At 33.1% G+C, this 24205-nt stretch overlaps 2 protein-coding genes and 1 pseudogene across 9 annotated transcripts; all 3 read left to right on the forward strand.

The window, feature by feature from the left end:
* The first annotated feature begins 463 nt into the window (after positions 1-463).
* Positions 464-12816, forward strand: LOC129315516 (glucose-6-phosphate isomerase, cytosolic). 8 transcript variants are annotated; one of them, XM_054959292.1, is made up of 25 exons: positions 639-831; positions 932-1073; positions 2139-2252; positions 2335-2411; positions 2604-2685; positions 2823-2870; positions 3144-3299; positions 3377-3473; positions 3620-3662; positions 4161-4228; positions 4341-4425; positions 4669-4717; positions 4871-4943; positions 5056-5116; positions 5716-5782; positions 6365-6421; positions 6494-6547; positions 6647-6775; positions 8349-8412; positions 8571-8644; positions 9020-9073; positions 9158-9226; positions 10319-10408; positions 11738-11845; positions 12588-12816. In XM_054959292.1, the coding sequence occupies exons 3-25, from the start codon at positions 2202-2204 to the stop codon at positions 12636-12638; spliced, it is 1707 nt and encodes a 568-aa protein (XP_054815267.1). In that variant the 5' UTR covers positions 639-831; positions 932-1073; positions 2139-2201; the 3' UTR covers positions 12639-12816. The 8 variants fall into 8 exon arrangements, with proteins under 8 accessions (XP_054815241.1, XP_054815294.1, XP_054815304.1 ...); XM_054959309.1 differs by having other exon boundaries at positions 932-995; XM_054959266.1 differs by lacking the exons at positions 639-831; positions 932-1073 and adding an exon at positions 464-603.
* A 3355-nt stretch (positions 12817-16171) lies between these two features.
* Positions 16172-16902, forward strand: LOC129301801 (uncharacterized). The gene has a single exon (XM_054940408.1). It carries the CDS (start codon positions 16172-16174, stop codon positions 16832-16834), a length of 663 nt encoding a protein of 220 aa, XP_054796383.1. The 3' UTR covers positions 16835-16902.
* Positions 16903-22577: 5675 nt separating this feature from the next.
* On the forward strand, positions 22578-23413 carry LOC129301812 (type IV inositol polyphosphate 5-phosphatase 7-like; annotated as a pseudogene).
* Positions 23414-24205: the final 792 nt, after the last annotated feature.

The following is a 24205-nucleotide window of genomic DNA, read 5'->3' on the forward strand; positions in this document are numbered from 1 at the left end:
CCAAACTTTTCTTCTCATTCTCTCCTAAATTCGTTGTATTAATCGCAGATGATTGTTTTTTTGATAGCCCAATCATAGATGATTTTTACAAATGAGAGTGCGGGGTAAAGTGAAATCTGCTATTTGCATTTTTTTGCCAACCTGCTATTTACATTTAATTGAACATAGCTGATGATAAAATTGTTTACGGTTAGTGAATAGTAAAAATTAATATAAGTTCTATATTATATTGATGTATTAATAATTTAAAAATCATAATTATTTATGAATATATTAATTAATAGAAATAAAGTTTATAATAAATAAATAATTATATTTATAATTGTAGTTATGTTTTTATTTTCTTTTTCTCTTTTTTGGCTAACATAATGGTAGTCATTTTTTAGACTTTGTACATAAATGCGTTTAGTTACCTAGCACTATTGCAAGCATAAATGTGCTGGATCTGCCACGTGGCGTCGAAACCGACGCTGAATTGTGCAATTCAGCGAGCCGCCACATAATCAGTGTGCTAGGTGCCACCATAGGTGACTCTAATCACTCGCTTCAAGCTGCCCTCCGCCCGCAGAAGCTGATGCCACCATCGTTTTCGTGATACTATTGGTAAAGTCGGACCATCTCCTCTCATCAACCATCTTATATTCTTCTCGAGCATTTTCTCTCTCAGCATATTGTCTTTCTTTCCTGTTATAAAACGATTACTCAAATTCTATACAAACCAATCGTTGCTACGCACAACTGCTGGAAGCTGCGTGCAATGCGTATTTAGTTTCTGAATCTCGGTTTCACTATGTATACGCTGGCTCGAGATTAATCCGATAAAGGCAATCGGTTGGGTTCTTATTTGTGCTTAACTTTGCTGAAAATCCAAGTTTTCGCATATTCTTCAACGTTGTTTTTCGCCGACTGTTTGTTTGTTTCTCTGCATTAGGAGTGGATGCTATATGAGTTGGAAATGGCTTCTAAATCAGATTAAGTTTTTGGATTCTGAATTGGTAACAGCTAAATTCAGCGATTGTTATCTCAGTGTGATTTATGGATGCTGATATTGGAGTTTGTGCGGTCAAGAATAGGTTTGATTTGATTTGAAGGCTCGGCTTAATATAAGTTCATAGAATAATGTTAGGTAGTTAAGTGATGCGAGGCGTGTTCTTATATGCTTGGAATTTAAGTCTTTTGCCTTTGTTCTCTTACGATCCATTCACTTCTTTGTTATTTGGCTGTTAATATTCCCGGATTATCTGACCAAGATTTGGTCTGTGTAACTATTAGAACTAGCTTACATATCAGTTTGTGTGATTCCTCATGGGTGTTAGCATTTGGTTGATTTTGATGTAAAAAAGCTGTTCACACGATGACTCGGTGCTCACTTGATATTGTGTATGCTTATGCAAATCCATTTTAGATTTAATGCACCTAATTTTCATTATTACTTAATTGGATGTTCATTGCACAACTGATGCTTGATAATTTGCTCCAAGGAACACGGTTCTGCATCTGATTGTTTTTCCCCCAGTTTGAATACATATTTTTGGACTGTCTTGGGATTTAGTCATGCATATGGAGTAACTAAAATTTTTAAGAAAACCTCATCCATCATGCATCCTGCTGCGCTAAAGGAGTTTTGTTGATTATGAATTAGTTAAATGTGCTTGGTGTTTGAATGATCAACGATTTTTTTTAATTATTATTTTTTTATTATGAATTTAGTCATGCATTTGGAGTAACTAAAAATTTTAAGAAAACCTCATCCATCATGCTTCTTGCTGCGCTAAAGGAGTCTTGTTGATTGTGAATTTGTTAAATGTGCATGGTGTTTGAATAATCAACGATTGTTTTTTTTTTTTTTAACAATTTGAGTGTCTATTAGATTATCTGTAAACTGAGGATACTTCGGTTTGCTTTTGATTGGCGTTGTGTGGCAATACACTCTTCCAGCTCTAGAAAACCGCTGCAACATTTTTAAGTCTTGACTTATCTAGAATAGAATACAACATACAACTATTTATCTGCACTAAACTTTTTTGAAGCATTCATTTTTGTAAAATGTTAATTGATTAATTTCTTATCTTATTACTTTGTCTTTAGACACTTGTGAATAATGATAGATCGTATAAACATTGAAAAATTTGATACAGTTGGGTAAACAGTATATTAAGTTGGCGGCACTTCTTGGTGCTGGCTAGTGATAGTTTTTTCAAATGGCTTCCTCCACTCTCATTAGTGACTCTCAACCTTGGGAAGAGTTGAAGGTAACTGGGATAATGCTTCTTTCACATGTAATATGTTGAACTGCTGTGAAAAATACTATTAACAACTGCTCATTTTTTCCAGGCCCATGTTGATGAGATAAAAAAGACCCATTTACGTGATCTATTGGGTGATGTCAAAAGATGTGAATCAATGGCAGTGTATGATGCTTATATATAATCACTATGCTATTATATGTTTTAGAACTCGTAGCAATGAAATAAAGAGCCTGCAATTTTGATGATTTAATAATGTTAAAAGATTAGGATAAAAATATCATTTTCAAATGTTAAGAACACCCAAAAACTTGGATTATGGTGAATATCTGACTTTGGCATACTTTGCCTCTGTAGTGAGTTTGATGGAATTCTGTTGGATTACTCAAGGCAACAGGCTACTCTTGAAACAATGAATAAACTCCTTAAATTGGCTGAGGTCAGTTCGTTGCATCTAGTGATCTCAAGAGCTTAATTTATTTTTTAGCACTTGTGTGGTCGGTTCTTTTAAACCAAAAGTCAAATGCCATACTGATATACTACCCTCTGATTATTGTTGGTTGTGCTGTTATATAGGCTGCATCTTTGAAACAAAAGATTAACAGCATGTACAGCGGGGAACATGTAAGTGGTTATGTACATATATAACTAGTCTCAAGTGCACCTATTTTACACCTCTCCATATTAACACAATTCTTTTCCTTTTTCTTTTTTTGAATGAAAGGTTTTTACTAGATTTCAAAAAGATGTCTGATGTCTGAAAATCTTGCCTTGAATGCTCCATACATCGTAACTCTGCTGAATACTAGTGATATATATATATATATATACACAGTGGATTCAGGTTCTAAATTGCCTGACTTATTAATTCTTGTGCACCTTCTACTGGACTTTCAGATAAACAGCACAGAGAATAGATCAGTGCTTCATGTAGCCCTTCGTGCACCAAGGGATGCTGTTATGCAGAGTGATGGAAAGAATGTCATTCCAGAAGTTTGGAAAGTTCTGGATAAGATCCAAGAATTCTCTGAGAGGGTCCGCAGTGGATCTTGGGTAATCTACCACTACATTTTGTCACCACATGGAAAATTATGGAACTCGAGAGTATTGTGCATTTTTATCTTTTGTAGGTTGGAGCTACAGGAAAGGCTTTGAAGGATGTTGTTGCAATTGGTATTGGAGGCAGCTTCTTAGGTCCATTGTTTGTGCACACTGCTCTTCAAACAGGTCGGTGAATGTTTACCAGTCTCTTATCGCAGCCCTACCATTCTCTTGGGTTGTCTGTATATTAATATTTCTTTGACCACATGTACATGTCATTGACCTTATCTTAAAACAAGAATTGTTGAATATATATTTATGGTATCTTATAGATCCTGAAGCTATTGAATCTGCAAGAGGTCGTCAGCTACGCTTGTAAGTTATTTTGTTACTGTGGTTTTCAAAGTCTGGTCTTTTATATCACATAAACGACCTGAGTGGTTTTAATTTTGAGTCTGCATGCTCAAGCTTTTAAGGATTTCCCCCCTACTTTGATCACAAGGCTAACTTTAATCTGTAGAAGGGCTGTTTTCAGAAGTTTCATTCATATGATATTTCATAATTTACCGAGTGCTGATTATTTTTGAAACTTGTGAATCAATGCATGTAAATGTGTCTGTAAATGAGTGTAAAGTTGGCTGTCTAATGGTTGAGAGGTATTGCATGATCCTTGTTCAAGGGAACAATGATACTGGACGGCTCTGATTAGAGATGTGCCTTGCATATTTGCTACAAGCATGTGTGTCTACAAGGGTTTATATTCCGTGTATGTGATAGTGCAGTAATAATTTTATCTTACTTAAATTACGTACTTTGGAAAACTAAACTATTTTTTAAGATTAACCTGTTCATTTTTTTCATTTCAATATGCAGTCTTGCAAATGTTGATCCAATTGATGTTGCTAGGAATGTCACAGGATTGAATCCAGAAACTACCCTAGGTAGATAAATGAATATTTCTTTTACACCACTTGTATTTATTCAGCAAGTTATGAAAATTGTATCTTATGTATGTCTGATATTGATGGAAATTTTTTTCTTTCTTTGCTGTAGTTGTGGTTGTTTCAAAGACTTTCACAACTGCTGAAACGATGTTGAATGCACGAACACTCAGGGAATGGATTTCATCTGCCCTAGGGTAACTGTAGTATTAAGACTATTAGTTCATCAAGGCTAAAGGCTATTTTGGTGTCCTGCTCTTTCCTTCCATTTGTATGATATTTTACCTTTTAGACCTAGTCATCTGTTTCTTATGCATCCCTATTGGTATCTTGAAAATGTGTTCATAGATTTTTTTTTTTAAGATAGAAAAGGGGGAAGGGGGATATAAAATGAATGTGATATTGGTTTGAAAATTGGCTGATAATTCCATTTCTTTCAGGCCCTCTGCCATAGCAAAGCATATGGTGGCAGTCAGTACAAATCTCACGGTACTGCCATTTTTTTGATGTATTGGTATAAGCTAGCTAAGCTTTGTTATATATTCACTTCCTTGTATTATTTTTGTTTTTGTGTTTTTGTAAGCTCATTAACTTTTTTTAACCTTCAATCTCTCTCTTGTTGATCTTTAATTTCTGGTGCAGCTTGTGGAGAAATTTGGCATTGACCCAAATAATGCTTTTGCATTTTGGGACTGGGTTGGTGGCCGGTATAGTGGTATAGTCTCTCTCTCTCTCTCTCTCTCTGCTCATTTCATTTCTTTATGAGTCAAATTTTGAAGTGTTTGTACATATTTTATTCTGATTCCTATCTGAAATGCTGCTTGCAGTTTGTAGTGCTGTTGGAGTGTTGCCATTATCTCTACAATATGGTTTCTCAGTAATTGAAAAGTAAGTTTTTTGGTTCCTCTTGTTGGAAGTGTCAGTATGATTCTCTTAATTTGAAGGATAACCATCCTAGTTCTAGCTTAATTCATTTAAACTCTTGCTGCATATTGTCTGATGCACCCTTGGAAGCATCATGGATTAAACAGACTTCATTCTGCGTCATTCTTTTCAGTAAAGAAACATAAGTTGCATGAGAAAGAAGCAGCTGCATACAAGACATGGATAACATAGAAAAGGCTTCTTCCTATTCATATGCTCCTGTGACTTAATTTAGAACAACAAAAGTGGCACAATGCTCCCGTTCCTAATGTATTTGGATAGTTTCCTGCATCTTCTTGATGGTGGAGCTGTAGCCTATAGTAGACAAAAAATCATATGGAAAATTTCTTCTTGTGATCAATTATAATAATTATATAGTTTGGACAGCCTATAAATATTTCTATCTTATATAAAATGCTATTCTTTTTAGTCAAATCGTTTCAGAGAAAGTAAAGAATATTCCTTCTATTTCTATCTTGAGTGTTTTTACTTTTTATAGGGAGTAAGAGAAATGATTTTTGTTTATATATGTGATTTGTATATGATGTATTTCTTTCCTCAAGGTTTTTAAAGGGAGCATCCTGCATTGATCAACATACACTTTCAGAACCTTTTGAAAGAAATATACCTGTGAGTACCCTGGGTTTAATCTGTATTTTTGTATTTATTTGCATCATCCGTGATTTCCTGCACGTTCATGCATCAATATGCCAATGTTTTTTAGCTCATGTGGTACCAGCATTGAATAAGCCCCTGGAAAGATTTATTATTGTTGGCAAAAACGGTACAGGAGAATCGCCAACGACTTCTTTCCTTCATAACTTGCCTGTGAGAACCAACAATAATGACATCTCACTTTCCTTTTATCTTTGTCATTTGAATCACACCATTGCTTTTGACCATGAAACATTAAAATATTTCACGTCTCATAATTTCAAGTTTAGAATCACACTGCAGTTCTGGATTGCATGTCTTTATAAATCAGCTATTTTTCAAAATATATAAGTCTCTCCATTAAACCCATTTAATTCTTCAATTGGATTATCTTGGGCTCATCTCTAAAATATATGATGAGAAGTGATAACGTGTAGTGTGTAGAGGTGGATTGGAATTTAACTCACTGCAGATTTCTTACTTACCTGAACATATCTTGGGTATTAGAGATGTTGCTTGATCAAGTTCATGATAACATGTTCTTTGTCTACCCTGCAGGTGCTTCTGGGATTGTTGAGCGTATGGAATGTTTCATTTCTTGGATATCCTGCCAGAGTGAGTAGTTTTGCTCCTTAGGTTCCATCATTCTTAACTGTCATTATTGATTTGAAACTTGTGCTCTTTCAGGCTATCTTACCTTACTCTCAAGCCCTGGAGAAGTTTGCCCCACACATTCAACAGGCATGTTGGTCACAACCTTGTGCTCAGGGCATCAGACATTTGTTTTAAAAAATTTTAATTTTCTTTCTTTTCTTATAGATTCCCTAATGTTTTATATAGGTTAGCATGGAAAGTAATGGAAAGGGGGTATCAATTGATGGTGTTCCTTTACCATTTGAAGCTGGTGAAATTGATTTTGGTGAACCAGGAACTAATGGGCAGCACAGCTTTTATCAACTCATACACCAGGTCATCTACACTCATCCCTATCTGACCTGGAAAGATTTGCGTTAAACTTTGGTGGGCTGTTAAAGTGCTATTATTACTTGTCTAGGATTTTTTTGTTTTAAATGGTTAGTATTAGTATCAGCTACAAGACAATGTTGATTCTTGATAACCGTGGCAAGTTAATTTGACACTGCAAGCATTATTTTGTATTTATGCCCAGATTTCTGTGCTGTAGACTTCTAGCTAGCGTGTGGAATTTAGTTTGTTCTCTCTTTTAATAAACTTTGGTGGGCTGTTAAAGTGATTTGTTACTTGTCTGAGGGATTTAAAGAAAAATATGGTTAGAACCGGCTATTCACTGCCCCTTAGTCAATGATGTGAACCTAGGCGGCATCCTAGATGGCTGCCACCTAGGTTCATATCAGTCAAGCAGTGATTTGATTGCTTTGATATCAGATAAAGTCCGAAATGAGTGCATACAAGAAAAGTAGGGATCGCTCTTATTGAAGGAAAAATGATAGAAAATTGTTTGAGGTGATTTGGACATGTACAAAGAAGACCACAAGAGGCACCTATAAGGAGAGTGGAATAGATAACTTTGAGCCTTATTAAGAAGGGTAGAGGAAGACCGAAACGAATACTTTTGGAAGTTGTTGATCAAAACCTTTAATGAACAATATTTGTAAAAGCTTATTAAATGATAGAGTACAATGGGATTATATAATCCATATAGCGACTCCACCTAGTGGGATAAGGCTTCTTCTTGTTGTTGTTGTTGTTATTGTATGCTTGAATTTTTTTAATCTTAACTGAAACTCTTGATCAGGATGTGGTGAAGAGAAAAGCCTTTTTTTGATGTCAACTTCCTAAATTATTTTATTAATGAAGATGATGATTTACACATGTTAAATATATTATTTTTTGGGCTGAAAATATACATAAAACACTATAATTGACAATGCTAATATATATAAATCGACCCCTTCTTTAACCCTCTTTCACATTTGAAAGTATTCATAGGTTTTTCAACATCTTTTGTTGTCCAGTTTTCTTCTATCAAACCCCCACTTTATAAGCACATTTGCATCAACTTCCCAAGTGATATGTGTACTCACTGCATTCATAACTTGACTTTATTTTAACTAGTTCCAGTCATCCCTATAACATTCAATGATTTGCTCCAATTGTAGTCATAAAGGCTTGCTTGGTTTATATTCAGATTCAGTCATGCAGGGTATCTTGTCATAAGCCAGAATAAACCATGTTATTGGATGCTTTGAGTTTCCACCGTTTTGGGGAATCGATTATTGTAAATGACCATATTTACCTTTAATGGTGGATATTTAGGTTTTAGAAATTTTTGAGTTGTGCTTTTCACTGAACAAAGTCTTTATATATTGAACAATTTTCTCTTATGAAAGAATACAAAATATAATACCATCTTCCAGATGGTGATGATCATTCTGTAACATGTACCTCATTTCCTTTCTGGTTCTTTCATTAATATATGCGGAAGTTAGATTCTTAGTTCTCAGTATCAATGAACTCCCCGGGGGTTTGATTGTTGAATGACACATCATCTCCTTGCTTGCAGGGGCGCATTGTTCCTTGTGATTTTGTTGGAGCTGTGAAAAGTCAACAACCAGTTTACCTGAAAGGTGAGACCTCTATTTCTGATTTTTTTTTTTTTAGGGGCTGAAGACCTCTATTTCCATAATCAAATGTATCATGGATGGTGGCTTGTTTAATGTTTCTATTTTGATATTTTGGTTTTTGACCAATGAAATGATTCTTTGCTTGCTTTCTTCTTCTGAAGGTGAGGTTGTGAGCAACCATGATGAGCTAATGTCCAACTTCTTTGCACAACCAGATGCCCTTGCAAATGGAAAGGTACGCTTCTTCTCTTTTCTCTTATGGAAGTTGTAAAGCATCCAAATGTCATTTTTTAGAGAACTAGCAGCAAACAAGGGAAGAAAAAAGAAACTGGCACTAGTGATGACATTTGTGATTACTTCCAATGATTAAATTCCAAATAAAAAAATTAGATTAACCTTATCTTCTTGCTAAAAATTAAGGATCCTTCCTTTTTAATTTTTTTTTTTTTTACTATAGTCTTTGCGTGAAGTGGCATTACTCTCAAAGTTAATGAGACAGCATGGATGGCAGAGAACATGTTAAGTTTTATCCAGTCGTGGGCTATATTAATATTATACTCGCATTATTTGATTTTCTAGAGGTACATAATTAACCATCAATATCTTGTAGACCGCAGAGCAGTTGCAAAAAGAGAATGTTGATCCGCATCTTATTCCTCACAAGGTGATTTCTCATATGTTTTTGTGCTACTTTTTGCATTATAGATTGATAAGTGGTCCTCCTTACCCTTGACTATTTCTATGGTAGACATTCTCTGGCAATCGCCCTTCTCTCAGCCTTTTGCTTCCATCACTGAATGCTTATAATATTGGACAGGTTTGAGATCCTCGAGCTTGTGACTTTTTTTTTTTTTTGAATTTGAATATTTGAATAAAGAGTGCCCTCAATAGAAAGAAAAGGAAATTATTTAGAATTGATGGAAGGCTCTTAAGAATTGCCTGTGTTCTCATAGCCGAAAGTTAAAGTTTTATCTGACTGATGCCCTTACCTCTGAGAAAGGTAGGGCAAATCATATGTTGTATTATCTATTTGATGTGCCATATTAGCAATATGACACTTGTCTTACAAAGCTGCAAGTCTAGTCTGTTCCTCACCTTACTTAACTTTGCATGTCCTTCCTCATGTTTGGCATGGAATCTCCCATGAAAATTGAGAACATCTCTTCTGCTTGGGGAGCTTTAGTGCATGTTTGGTTTATTGAAAAATGCTTTCAAGAAAGGAAATGGGAAATGCATCTATGCCATTTTCTTTCTAGATACATTTCCCTTTTCCTTTCTAGAAAGCATTTTTTCCTTATACCAAACATCCAATTAAAATTTCTTTTGTTACTTGAGTACTAGAGAAAAACATGTGGGTGGAAAATATAAAATGCTGGACTCTTAACTGATTTTCCTTTTGGTATCCACTGAATGCTTTCATGACATAACCGAAGATGCCTCTTCAAACATGAGTTCTGCGTTGGATGACAACCCATCATGCAATGAAATTCCATTTAGGATCCTTTCATCTCATTCAGCATCATGCTTATTTGTGATTCTCATTCCTCAAGTTATAACTTCTAACCTTTGTATTACTAGAATACCAATTTCCATTTGATGGATGGATTAAAGCACTGAATTGTTTTCCTCCACCAAATTTATATTGTTTCCCCACATCCCCAGTCTTGTGAATAATTTTATCCAGAAAATTTTGATTATTCTGACTTGGCATGCTTGTGCCTTTCAGATGAGAGTCTGGAATGCCTGAGCAATTTGGTCAAGTTTCTTAAAAATCTTTATGGCGCTAGTCTTTGATCATGATGCATGCACTAGATCTTAATAACATAGTACATACCTTTCTTGCAATGTGTCCCATAGTCATGCAAATTGTGTTCTTGGACTTACTATCATCTCTCCTCTGTGTTTCCAGTTATTGGCAATTTATGAGCACAGAATTGCTGTAGAAGGTTTCATATGGGGCATCAATTCTTTTGACCAGTGGGGAGTGGAGCTGGGAAAGGTATGCATTAATAAATGAAATATGACTCTTATAGCACCTTGCCAATTTAATGTGTGAAGTAAAGCGCTAGTTTTCACTTTTCTCCGGATTATAAATTTAATTGTCAAGAAGATTGCATGCTAGATTCTTTATCGGGAAAGACTTGGATACATAGCCTTACATGCTTAATATATATTTTTCCAATCAAATCAAAATGAATAGATTTTGATGTGTTAGTAATATTAATAACAAGAGTTTTTATAGAATAAATATCTATAAACAATACACATGCCTTGATTTAATTAGAAACAAACATTTTAAATATATAAAGCTAGGTATATAAGTTTTTCCTTTCTTTAAAAATACTTTTTGAAATAACAAATGATACTTCTCCTGCTATTAACACTTAACAAATATAATGCTATGAACTAAAGGATTTTAGAACCTTTTTGCAAATTAATATTGATATAATTTTTTGAGTGGAATATAATCTCTTTCACCTTCTTTAAAAAAAATGTTGTCGTAAAAAAAATTCTTTTTCATATGATCAAAATAAAAAACCTTGGAAATAAAATCAACTGTCAAAATTGCCCCGAAAGACAATGCTAGAAGCTGAAATTTATTTTTTTGGGAAAACAAAAGGAAGGCTAGAATATTTGGTATAATATTGAACTTGAGTTACAGTGAACAAAAATCACATATCATAATTTTGACAGTCTAGATCATGTTCATTTTTAATACAGTCCATAGATAATTTTATTGAAATTTGAAAATATATGGTGTTTGATATTGATAGCAATAATTTGGACTTGTAGCTTTTTATTCATACTAAGAAATGTAGTATTAAGTATACTACCAATAAATATGATAAATTTAAAAAACATTCTGCGTTACTCTTTCCATCTAGGAAAGATGATAACTTTCAAATGATCGGAAAAAATTACAAAGGGATTAAACTGATGTGGGAAATGGGAATTCTTTGAAGAATCATTTAGAGAAGTTAGACTTCTTTCATGAAAAAAACAATAATTTGTTTAGAAGTTTTAATTTTTTTACCCTGAGGTTTATACGTTTAATTTTAACATTTTTCAATATGATTTAGTTTTTGTAGTCTATCAACTAAAACATTGGGCCATGAATCATAATTTTTCATTTCTCCAGTTAAATATATAAATAGTTAACTTTTGATAATCATCCGAAATTAAAGGTATCAGGGGTATAATAAGACTACAAGTGAATAGATACTTTGCTCTTACCCTTGTGGTAAAATACAATGTTCTAGCTGTTATGTCTCTTTCTGCTTGGATATGCTTCTTCTCTAAACATTTTTATTTTTAAATGTTTATGTAGTCATTGGCCACTCAAGTCAGAAAGCAACTTAATGCATCTCGAACGAAAGGAGAACCAGTTCAGGGATTTAATTTCAGTACTACAAGAATGTTAACAAGATATCTCAAGGTACAACTGGCCCTAATTCTACTCCAATAAGAATCAAGTATATAAAAGTTATCTTCCTAGGAGGTCTAGGACTAGTTTGGAAGTTTTTTATGGAAAATTAGTGTCAGCACTTCAAATATAATTTGACGTCAGACTTAGGTCTGTAGTATCTTCATCCAATATATTTTGCATACGATAGCTTATAGGTGCAACCAGATAAAATAAAACCACGGAAATATTTATAAAAATGGAGGCATTTTCTTTTTGTTGACAGTAACGGTTAACGACAGACACCACGAGAGAATGAATTCATGCTCTACTTCAGTATAGGAGAGTGATTTGGCTTGTTCATGTGATTAAGGGCCTGTTTATTTTAATTGAGTTTAACACGAATTATTGGAAGAACATTATACTAATCATGAAGGTTTTGTTGGGGGGCAAAATCTATTTTTAGCTTTTTTTAATAAGTTATTTCCAAATAACTTATTGAAATGAGTTTTTCCAACACATCCCTCATGTTTAGTGTTTTTGTTTTTCCACCAGAATTCCTCGTATTTAGTTTGAGTTCTTCCAACAATTGACACATGCTCCGAGCAATTTTCTCATGTTTAGTTGCTCAACTAAAATCAAATTTTTAATCTTTAAACAAACTGGCCCTGATGCTTTGGCTTGCTGGCATAGTCTTTATGGTTTAATTTTTGTTGGTTACAGGCATTATTAACTTCCTTGATGCCTGTACTAAAATTGTTTCTTCACATGGCAGGATAGTGCTGATGTTCCGGCAGATCTTCCAACTCGTTTACCGCGGATTTAAATGTCTTTTTGCGAGCTATGTTTGTTTTGAATTTGATCAAAACCAAATATGAATCCTGCAGCCGTGATGCAGGCAATTTGTTTTATAACTCTTTTTGTAACCTGTGAATTCTGATTGTATTTAACATGTTACTGATTGTCGTTTGAAATAATTTATGGACTCGACATATTCTCAAGCATATGGCTGCGCTGAAGGTTGAATTAATTTGGGTGATGTCGAAAATGATGAGAATGCCAGCATGCTTCTCTTGGATGTTAAACAAGGGCGTGGCCAGTAATCTGATAATCTTTCCCGATTCCGTTTTTAAAAAAAAAAAAAAAAACAAAATATGTAATAGTAAGAAGGTAATTTCTGGAGGACTCGACTTCCCTCCATGCCTTCATGAGGAGAGGATATATTTGAGCTGTCCAAATTAAATCTGAATTATTCAAATTTAATGTTTTTTATTTTTTATTTATATTTATTAAAATAAAAAATTTATATAAATTGTAAAAAAAGTTTAATAAATATGTTTACCAGCCTGAACAATCTAGAATTTATATGAATAATTCACATTTAATATTAAATTTTTTACAAATTAATTATTCAAATACATGCTAGACAGTGAAAACTTAATATTAATTTTTTTGTATTTTTAATATTAAATTTAGATCATTAATATTAATTTTGGACAGTCAAAACTAATGAACAGATTTATTAAAATTTTTTACAGCTTATATAAATTTTTTATTTTAACAAATAAAAAATAAATACTTATTTACTATGAACTGTTCAGAGGCACAGAGGAGGGAAGCTGAGTCCATTTCCAAAACCCGCACTGTTTTTGGGTTCAGAGAGACAGTACGTTGGGGTGCCTCCACTGTGACTTCTTTTATCATTATGTTGGATGCACTCTCGTTGGCATGTTGATGGTAATTCCGTTCAACTCTAGAAAGATGAGTGGGATGCAAAGGGGGAACGTTCATATGATTGATGCCGGAGTTGGTTTCCACGGAAGGATTGTGACAAATGGAACTGCGAAAGGGGCGATAGGACAGCTCAATTCGTATGGATCAAATGATTTAGGGTCACAGATTAAACAAGCATGCATTAAAAAAATAAATAACAAAGTACATTTGATTGAATGAGCAAATCTGACCAACTAGATTTGCGAGTTGAAGAAGTCGATGCAGCAGAGTTAAGTCGTTTTTAGTGTTATAGAAACAAACGTTATTTCTCAATATTATAGCTCGCCAAATTTAAAGACTCACTTCTCTCAATTGTTTCTTTTCTAATGTCTAAAATTCTTTCCAACTTCTGAAATTGGTAGGTATATTTGTAAATAAACCATATCAAAGGAAAGAATAGCCCTTTTTTTTTGGGGAAAAAAAATCACATAAAGATAATTTGGTTCGCGTCGTCATTGCACAATTTTAGTGTAAAGCCACATGTTTTTCTCGCTGGAGATGAATATGGCTCAGGAAAAGAAGACGAACTGAAACGAAGAAAAATAATTAAAATGATTCCCACATTTCATATTTACAATTACTGTAAAAGTTAAGGATTCAAATTCTTCTACTTGGCTGCTGCAACCTAGTCTTGACTCCTGTCTTACTTTCAACCTCAAATAGGTACATGTAATTCTTAAAAAGCAATAATAAATGTTGGCAGGGAACAAAAGAGGTAAAAATAAAGAAGAGAGTTGTACACATCATTTTTAAGGTGTGGACAACACTTTTTTTTAGGTTTAATTTACTCTCACCTTTTTTTAATTTTTATGTGCAAGTTGGGTTGATGATGAATTTCTTTTATAATATAATAAAAATCAAGTATGGTTTGTATTACTAAGATTCAAGTTAAGACAACAATAGTTTTACAAGGTGATAATTTGAATTTATCCCCATTGCACTCAAAAAAATAAGGACAATGAATTTTAATTGATGAATCTCTTTTTAATTATCCTAGAGTGATGGTAATGGATATTTATAGTTATTAAAATAATGTCTTGGAGTGATACCTTTTAAATAATACAACTCTCTTTAAAAGTAATAATCAATGTTGATTCATAGCTTTTATATTGATTCATGAATAATCTTATGTTAATTTATGAATATCCCTATATTAATTTATAAATCTACATAATTTAATAATTAAATATTAATTAAAAGTTATTTATAATAATTTTTTATAAAAAGAAACATGCTTTTAATATGATATTTTTTTTAGTTGTATAACTCTTTAAAGATACTTTTAAAATTTAAAGACATAACCTTAATGATTATAACTCTCTACTTAATCTTTTATAAAATATTTTTTAATTTATAAAGATATAACTCTTTAATTTAAAATTTTTATTTTGAAAATATTCCAGCAACAAATCATACAGCCAAATTCGAGAGAGAGAGAGAGAAATTTTATTGATATTTCCTGATGAAAGATCGTATCGCAGATGGCCAGAAAGACACGAACCTTTGTATCGAGAAAGAATCTAGGATGTACTCTGACTGAGTGCTTTTGAGGAGACTAGCATGAAGCAAGAAGGAAACATAGCTTTATATCAAAAGGACATGTGGGGTCTTCTGTTATTGTTTGTGCGGATCAGGCGTGCTCTTTGCCCGTCACGTTATAATCCTTACTTCCACCACCTCTGCGACGTTTTGTGAACCACCTTTCCCTCGCCCAAAAGAAAAACACTAAAGAACTTGTTTTCTTTCAGAAAGCACCTGCAAGTAATTCGATTTTAAAAGCTTGTTTGAAAACCTGTTTTAAGAATATTTTTTTGGTCTCTAAAACAAAAAAACAAAAAATCTTGTTTAGTAACTTATTTTTAAAAAAATATTTTAGAAAATAAAAAAATAAAATATTATTTTAGAGAATAAAAAAATGAAAATAACTTGTAGTTGTTTTGTAATTATTGTTCTGTAAAATAAGGAAGAATGAAAAAAAATATTTATTTTATTATTATTTTATTTTCAGAATATGTTTTATAAAACACTAATTTTTAAAATAATAAAATAAAAATAATTTCAATCAGCAGCTCATGACATTCTGATTTCCCTACTTTTCTACCTGGTTTTCCTGGGATATTAATTCTTCGTTGTGCCCATTTGCTTTACTCTTTTTCAAGGCAACATCAAAAGGTAAAAACTCAAAGAAAGTAGAGATTTCGGGAGTGCAATGACTACTGTAACTTTAAATGGGAAAGGGTGATTATCGCCACGCGCCAACACTAGGAGGCAATCACTCCTATGGCGCTAGTGGTTATTGGTTTGCACGCCAAGCTCAAAACATAGACTGACTAACAAAACAAAATCCTAAGGAGCTGGCAATGATGAGCACATGGAATATTTAGCAGTTGTGGCAGAGCGGCAGGCCTTTGTATGTATTATGTTCGCTTGTCTCCTCAGCAGCTTACACCACTCACCGATTCCTGTGAGGTCCTCTCATCATTACAACTTTATCCCTCATAGTGGATATTGCTATCCCTCACATAACCAACTAAGCAAATCATTCCCGCACACAGGATTCACTTTCTCTTTTCCCCAGCGATATATATGGTCAAGTCTAGCTCCACTCCATTGGCAAACCCAACGTCATTCTCCCCCCCCCCCCCGCTTCTCTTTCTCTCCAATTCATACATACATCGAAGGAAGCCTAAATATGGAGGTGAAGAACAGGAATGTGAGAGAGAAGCCAAGGAGACAGAGCACGAGGAGGATACAATACAGACAATAGTGTTCACAGCAGGTACAGTTCTTCTAATGGTGTGTCTAAAACGCTTTCAAGTTGAGCAGTGGCGTGCCTGGGTGTTTCTTATCCTCAATCTCATCCTCTTAGCCATTGTATTCATGTCCCTGCGCCCTCGAAGCTCAGCAAATGAAGGCATTGTTGAAGCAGTGAAGAATGACAAGACAAGGAAGAAGAGGACATGTGAATTTTCTCAAGAAATAGAAGATGGAAAAGATTGCTACAAAGAACAGTGTTGGACAAGGGATTTTCAGAATGAGAGAGATGAGAAGGAGGAGGAGGAAGAGGCGGTGGTGGAGGATGAGGTACCACGGCTGTCAAAGGAGGAACTGAATGAGAGAGTGGAAGCTTTCATTACCATGTTTAGGCAGCATTTAGTCTCCGACGCTAGACAAGCTGAAAATTACAGGTTCCAGAAGAACTCCAACATGACACCTAAAGGATTGAAGTGTCTTGTTGTAGAAGCTTAATCCCAAAGACAGCTACAATTTTGTATTCTTTTCTAACTTTATGAAAAAATGCCCTCCCTCACGTTTTATTTGAGTGCCTCTAATTTACCCTTCTCATAATTACTAATTACTAGCCATCATTATTTCTTAGGGGAAAAAAGCCTTCATTCACTATTTACCTGTTTCTTAAGTAAAAGGCTACATGGGAGTCCATACAAATAGCATAATTTGGTCCTCTATTCGCTGGCAGGGTCCCCTATTTATCTAACTCCACTAACCTCCGACAACCCCCTAAGGGAGAGCCAATCAAGTAATATCAACGAAACTGTCATGAGCTGATTTAACAAGTCAATTTTCATATTTATTGGCTTCATTCACCAACTACCAGTATAAGAATTTGCTAGCCTAATTTAGCACTATACACCTCCCCGAAAACCATGTTTCGAAATGTGAAAAAGTGCGTCTTACATTGGAGTAAACATGGAAGGTTGCTTCCGAGTTTCATGTTCTGGAACGTGGTTTTTGGGATGGCCTACACCACATCAGACACGCCCTTAGTCTGACACAACTCTAGCAATTTGCTAGTTACCTACAGTATGGATCAACACCAATTAAAATGTTATTAATGAGGCATTTGCAGGTCACATGCTCGACAGGGTGACTATCTGTTTAATATGTTTGTTTTAGTTCAAATCCATGTTTCTGATTTTCAATTGAAAAAAAAAAAAGAAAAGAAAAGAAGAGGTGAGAAAAATGTTCTTTTCTAACTTTCTCTCCAAATCATATTCCTCTAACTTAACAATGCACCAGACTCTTCATACAGGCCCCATGCTGCTTGTACATGTATATCATATATTCTATCTAATCTTAACTCTCATCCATCCATGTTGAAAGAAAAATCATTCAATATTGATTAGTAATTATATTTGAAAAGCAAGGTTACCTATGTGGATTAACTCAACTAAACAAGCTTGAATTTATTTCAGTGTCAAAGGATGTGAGAATTCCCAAGAGAAAAAAGTGCAAGAGAAATCAAAATAGAGTCGCTGACAGTCTTGCAAAAGAGGCACTTTCTCAGATGAAGTCCCTCCTTATCTAAGGACTCAAGTGCTCACCGATTTTATGGGATTTGAATCCCCACTTTCTTAGTTAATATATCTTATTGGTCCCCGCCTCTCTTTTACCAAAAAAAAGAAAAAAGAAAAAAGAAAAAAAGCAAGGTTCCCATGTGGTAAAATTCGCAGTACCGCGCGTGATGGCACAGCAAAAGAATATTTCTAATGTCTCATTCATTTCTAGTTGATGTTGTTGTGGTAGTGGTGTTGGTCGATGCATCTTGAACCAATGTACACCCTCCGTTTCAAAGTATAATTTTAATTTATTCGACACACAGATTATAAGCAAGTTCGTCAATATGTTAATATATAATTTGTATTTCTTAGTTTGTATATCTAAATATTATTTAATAAGGATATATATAAAATATAGGGTTAGTTTAAAAATAAATAATTACTTTATTAAGGAGTGAAAGTCAGTTAAAATGTTTTATATTTTTTAATAAAGTGAGTAAAAGACTTGTATTTAAAACAAAGGGATTTCAAGCTCTTTTATTAGCCAACGAACAAAGAAAAGTGCACTTTAATTTCCTTTAACAACCAACACATTTTTTTAATCAAATCAAATATAGATAATAATAAAAATATTATCCCTCTTATTTGAAACAACAAAGAATATAAGTGTGCATATTACAGAGTCAACATGTTTTCCATGCATTGTATCAAATTTTTAGTAGTATGTAAGTGACAATATTCTTATGACCTTTGAATCGTATGGGTCATTACAAATTCTATTTTGACGTTGAGTGTAAAAAAAGAAAAAGAAACTTTTTCTTCACAAAATCATATAAGATTTCTTTTTCCTGCTCATCATTCGTTACATCAAACTTAAAGTCATTCCTCATGGGAAAAAAAAATTAAAATAATAGCAGCACAGTTGTGAACTTTGAAATACTTTTTAAGATCGAACAAGATATAGAAATGATAAGGTAGAAATATTATGCATAGATGTTGTATCTACATGTCTATATACCTGTATTTATATAAGATATAAAATTAATGGAAAGTTTGTACCAAAAAATAAATTTATAGAAAGTTGTACTGCTATTTATGAGTCATAATCATGAACCAATATAACCTACCTCAATTTGCTTTGGGTTAACCACACTTATTATTTTATTGAAAATAATTATATTTGAGGCACTGCGACCACTAAATATGAGCACTCTCTTAACAAAAATTCGAACATTAATTTATGATATTGTGAGAAATTAATTTTTTTCACTAGACCAAAACTTATTGGTAACTTACCTCAAATTAATTAGAAACATAAAACCCCACAATCTAGTTGATCTCCAATTAATTTTTTTTTTTTAAAGGTCGATCTCCAGATTTTAATGGTGCCTTTCGTGTTGGACCCAAGTTAAGAGACGCAATCCACATCTCTCTGTTTGTTTTTTTTTTTTTTGGTGCTTCGGACTGAATCCATGTCTTCTTTTCTAGGCAACCCATTTGTTTGTTGAAAAATTCCAAATCAGCAATTTTTTTTCCACTGAATGGGAGAAATTCATGTTAAATTTATCCAAGTAAAATGACCAAACAAATAACACAACTATTACCATTATTCAATTACCCGATCAGCTGGATTTAGAATCCTCTGATCCTCATATTATCAGTTTAATTTTAACATAGAAATCTCTATAATACATACACATACTTCATGTACGAGGCGGAACGGTGATAGAGTTGGTTTGATTTTGATAGGCAGAATGAAATAAAATATAATAAAAAGGAAATGAAACTATTATAATTATATAAACATAAAATGACTCATTTCAATTTAGACCCATTTTTATCTTCATCTCTAAATTTAAATGAGTGCATGTTACAAATTAAAAATATGAATATTTTGATTATTCGTATAATTAATTTAGTATATAAAGACATTATATTCAACAATATTCTGCAAAAATATGGAAACAAATATTCAGATACAATATTTAATATAAGCATTTTTCTGGCTAAATATTTAAACCAAAAAAAAAAGAAGCAAAACTAGGATAAGTAAAATCGAATATGTGGCGAAAAAACAAAAAATCGAATGAATGATTATCAACGGGTAGCCAAAGGCGCCTTAGTGGAAAACAAGGTTTGGGAACGAGAGATGCCACGGATCGAAAAGGATAGGGCGGTATTGCATGTGAGGGCCAGTTGCCAGTTTGTTGATGAATTCTATTCTGACCATTTTTTTTTTTCAATTTTTAACATATGACTATGATATTAACACTTAAATGTAAAAAAAAAAAATATTTGACCTTAACACAGACAAATGATACAAAAAAAAATGATAATAAAATCTTTTTTAAATATATAAATAATAATTTGATCTCTCAAAATGTCATAATTCTCCTGAAATTTTTAAAAACTTTTTTATCATTAATAAATTTATATAAATTATTAAATTATCTTTATTAAAAATAAGTGATTCACAAATTTTATTTAAATATTCATAACTTTTTTTTTATATTTGCAATAATGTAATATCAACACAGCTTCACATGTAAATATTTATATTTTTTTTTATATAAATTATTAAATTGCCCTTATTAAAAATAAATAATTCACAAATTTTATTTAAATATTTACAATTTTTTTATATTTGCAATAATATAACAGTAAATCATACCTTTGCATATTAAATTTTTTATTTACTGTTGCATAATTATGAATATAAGAAAAAAAATTGTGAATATTTAAACAAAACTTTTAAATTACTTATTTTTGACAAGAATAGTTTGGTAATTTATATAAATTTATAAAAAATATAAAAAAGTTTTAAAATTTTACAAAAATTATAACATTTTAAAAGATTAAATTATTATTTATATATTTTTAAAAAAATTATTGTGATCATGAAACAATAGTAGTATAGGCAATAAGGCAAATATTTGACCAGGGATACTGGGATAGGATAGGGGGCGCTGGGAATAAAAGTCAAAGTTTAGCAACGAATGTGACGTAAAAAAGAGAGAAAAAATTACAAATAATGGCTTTCAGATATCACAAATAATCAATTAAGACCATGAAAATTTGAAACTGAATTTTAGGATCATATTTTTTTTGTAGTTTTAAAGTTTTTTGTAGTTTTAAAAATAGTACTTTAACTAAAATACCTTATTTGGTGACCAAATTTACAAGTTTGGGAATAAAATATTTTCCAATTTAAATTAAATGATTTCATAACCCCTTTTACCTGAATTTCAAACCAGATTTCAACATTAACAGATTTTAAATTAATCAATTGTAAGTTTGGTAACCAATTTTGTGAGTTTGAGAGAAAAAAAATTTTCAATTAAATAAAACAATTTCATAACCCCTTCAACTAAATTCGTAACCCAATTAAAATTATTTTAGCACTAACAGTTTTAAGTTTGCCAATTATAAGTACAAGAATAAAAACATTTTCAACTCAAATAAAGTGATTTCATAATCTCTTTAAACTAAATTTTCAACCCAGTTAAATGATTTTAGCACTAACAAATTATAAGTTGACATTTCATGCAAGGACTTTTTAATTCAAAATATTATTTTTAAAGCTACAAGTAACACCCTAGTCCTAAAATTTAATTTCATAATTTCATCCTAATTAGTTATTTGTAATATTCAGAGGTCCTTATCTGTAATTTTCTGGGAAAAAAAAACATATTGCAAATATGGTATGGTACGATGCTTAATGAAACCAAAAATAGAATAAGCATCCAACGATAGTTAAACAACACTATCTCCATTCAAACTAAGTGCAATTCTCACATTGACATTTTTGTCCATCAGTTGTGATTAACTCCTTTAAAAATAATAAAAGTTCAACAGTGGATACAAACTTATTAGTCATAGGCCCATCGTTTCCTTTTGCCTCTAGATTAAGCCTTCTTAATACACCCTTGGCCTCAAGGCTTAATGTTTGGTGAAAGAAGCTTCCTTCCACGGTCCCACTTAGTTGCCTTCCAAGTTCTAACGCACTTTTATGTTTTTTTTTTTTTAATACTTGACACCTCATGTCTCTATCGTGTCTAACGTTGAAGGCTTGATTTTATCAAAGCATTGGCTAGGACAGTCTATGTTTTCTAATTGGAGTACGCGATTAACCCAATAACCCATTTCAGCAAAATATCCCACATTGGTATGCTATTGAGGGCAAAAAAGGTAGAAAGCTAGAAGCCGCTCTCAAAAAAAAAAAAAAAACTAAAAACAAACTAGAGCTCTCAACTGGATGCAGAAGTTGCGTGCTTACCTTGCCTCTCATCATTGGTGTGGTCTGAACGGACTGGACCACATGACCAGAGTAATGGGCAAGTAGAACCAGAAGCCGAGATCTCGGACGTTTCCCAAGTTTTTTTTACTAGGAATCACAAAGACAAATCATCACAGAGTCTGGGTGAAAAAAAGGTTTCCTCTATATTTAATTCAAGAAAATAGAAACAAAGGGACAAATCGGATTTATTATCGTTGTTCCTAAAGTAATTTCGAATGGAGTTCTGTTACAGATAAAGTTGAGGATGAAAGTGATGACACCAGCCACGATCTTTCCCATCGCTCCTTGGAATTTGACCCATGTATTTTAACGAAAGAGCTAAGGTATAATTTCAGATGATTTTCTTTTTAGAAAATAAATCAGGATGAGTAAAGAGAATTTAGCTCACGGCCAATGTATGGTAACGCACGTTTTTGCCCGTTTTGGAATCTTTGTAGGTGCTTGGAACGTTGCTGGAAGATCTCCAGTAGTAAGCTTTGCCGTAGATTGGATGAGTGGTTGAATCTCAAGAATGCTGCAGATATATATGTTCTAGGGTAATATTCGAGCCCGAGTCACGTCAAACGAATAAAATTCTTTATATTTTATAACTAAGAAAGAAAGAAAGTTGCACTAAAATGATTTTATTTCAGATTTCAAGAGATTGTACCGCTGAACACATTGGCCGTGATAGGAGCAGAAGACCCAACAAGTTGGAACCTGCTTAAAGGAAGAACTTTGAACGACAAGTATGGATGTCCATGGTTAACACGAATGCTAAATTCATCACCAAGTGAAAGCTATGTCCATGAAGAGAACAGCATATCTGGAAAGAGGAGTTATAGCAGCCATGCAGGAACACAGGGGACGGCAGAATGGAAGACTCAAAATGTCAAACCGAAAGAAGACAATAGGTACTCGCTGCTTGCAAGCAAGAAGATGGTTGGAGTATTCATTAGTGTGTGGATGAGACAGGAGTTGCTCAACAAGTGCTGCATCTCAAATGTGAGAGTTTGTTCAGTAGCATGTGGCATAATGGGCTATTTGGGAAACAGAGGTTCCGTCGCAGTTAGCATGTTGATTGAAGGAACAAGTTTTTGCTTTGTAGTTGCCCACTTGGCATCAGGGGAGAAGAAGGGTGATGAAGGCCGAAGAAGTCAACAAGTTTTAGAAATTTTTAGGCGAACTTGTTTCCCCACAACTCCTGGACACGAACATTATCCTCGTGCTCTTACTATCTTAGGCCACGAGTAAGTTCCCTCTTTATCCATTTTTTTACCTCCATCTTTTTTCAGCATTATTTCTATCGGTAGGACCAATTAGGAGACTACTCGGGTCTTTTTCCTTTTTCGGGATCCGATAAGATCAAGAGCAGCCCAATATACTATCTAAATCCATTAAAAAAAATTGAGCAGTCACAAAAAAAGGGAAAATGATCAACCTAAAGATTCTAAATTACAGAAAATCATTCGCATTAATTTTGTTTGTGATTAGGCCATTTAATGATATTTCTGTTTCATCAAAAGCAGCCCAATATACTATCTAAATCTTTTAAAACAATCCAAATTGGCTTTTAAAGTTTTTTCCCCCGTTAATTCTATTCGTGGCTTAGTAATGATCTCTACCATTTCGATAAATCAAGCTGAACAAAAACAAATTGTTTTTTTTTTTATCATAAAGTAACCGCTTCAGACTATAAATTTCAATTAACATCCTACCAAAGCAAGCAATAGTCCCCAAATCCAACCGATATTCTCTCATAATTAGTACGTTCTAAAGTTTTGAGTACATATCACTTGCTGCCAATTGATGTATAATCAATTTTTTTGGTGCCTTTTGTCTTCTCCAATGAAGGGGAACTTCTAGCTATGCATTTTCCACTAGTACAAATTGAGTGTCTTGGTGCTGGTGTGAAAAAACCCTTAAAACCTCCAATTTGTTTAACATCAGATAGCCGGACAGTTAGAGATTAAGAGAGCCTTAATGGATTATAACCCACGAGTAAGACACTAATTATAGATTTAAGCAAAAGCTTGATTAGCACGA

This window comes from Prosopis cineraria, unplaced genomic scaffold (assembly GCF_029017545.1).
Source record: "Prosopis cineraria cultivar Desert tree isolate PC_DT_omini unplaced genomic scaffold, ASM2901754v1 PC1, whole genome shotgun sequence".
NCBI classification, from domain to species: Eukaryota; Viridiplantae; Streptophyta; class Magnoliopsida; order Fabales; family Fabaceae; genus Prosopis; species Prosopis cineraria.

Excerpts from the sequence above, each read along its gene's own strand:
- LOC129315516 (XM_054959266.1), top strand. The coding sequence starts at position 2,202 with ATGGCTTCCTCCACTCTCATTAGTGACTCTCAACCTTGGGAAGAGTTG. Across the intron at positions 4,426-4,668 it reads TGGATTTCATCTGCCCTAGG|GCCCTCTGCCATAGCAAAGC; the intron begins GTAACTGTAGTA and ends CATTTCTTTCAG. Across the intron at positions 9,074-9,157 it reads CGCATCTTATTCCTCACAAG|ACATTCTCTGGCAATCGCCC; the intron begins GTGATTTCTCAT and ends TTTCTATGGTAG.
- LOC129301801 (XM_054940408.1), top strand. The coding sequence starts at position 16,172 with ATGGTCAAGTCTAGCTCCACTCCATTGGCAAACCCAACGTCATTCTCC.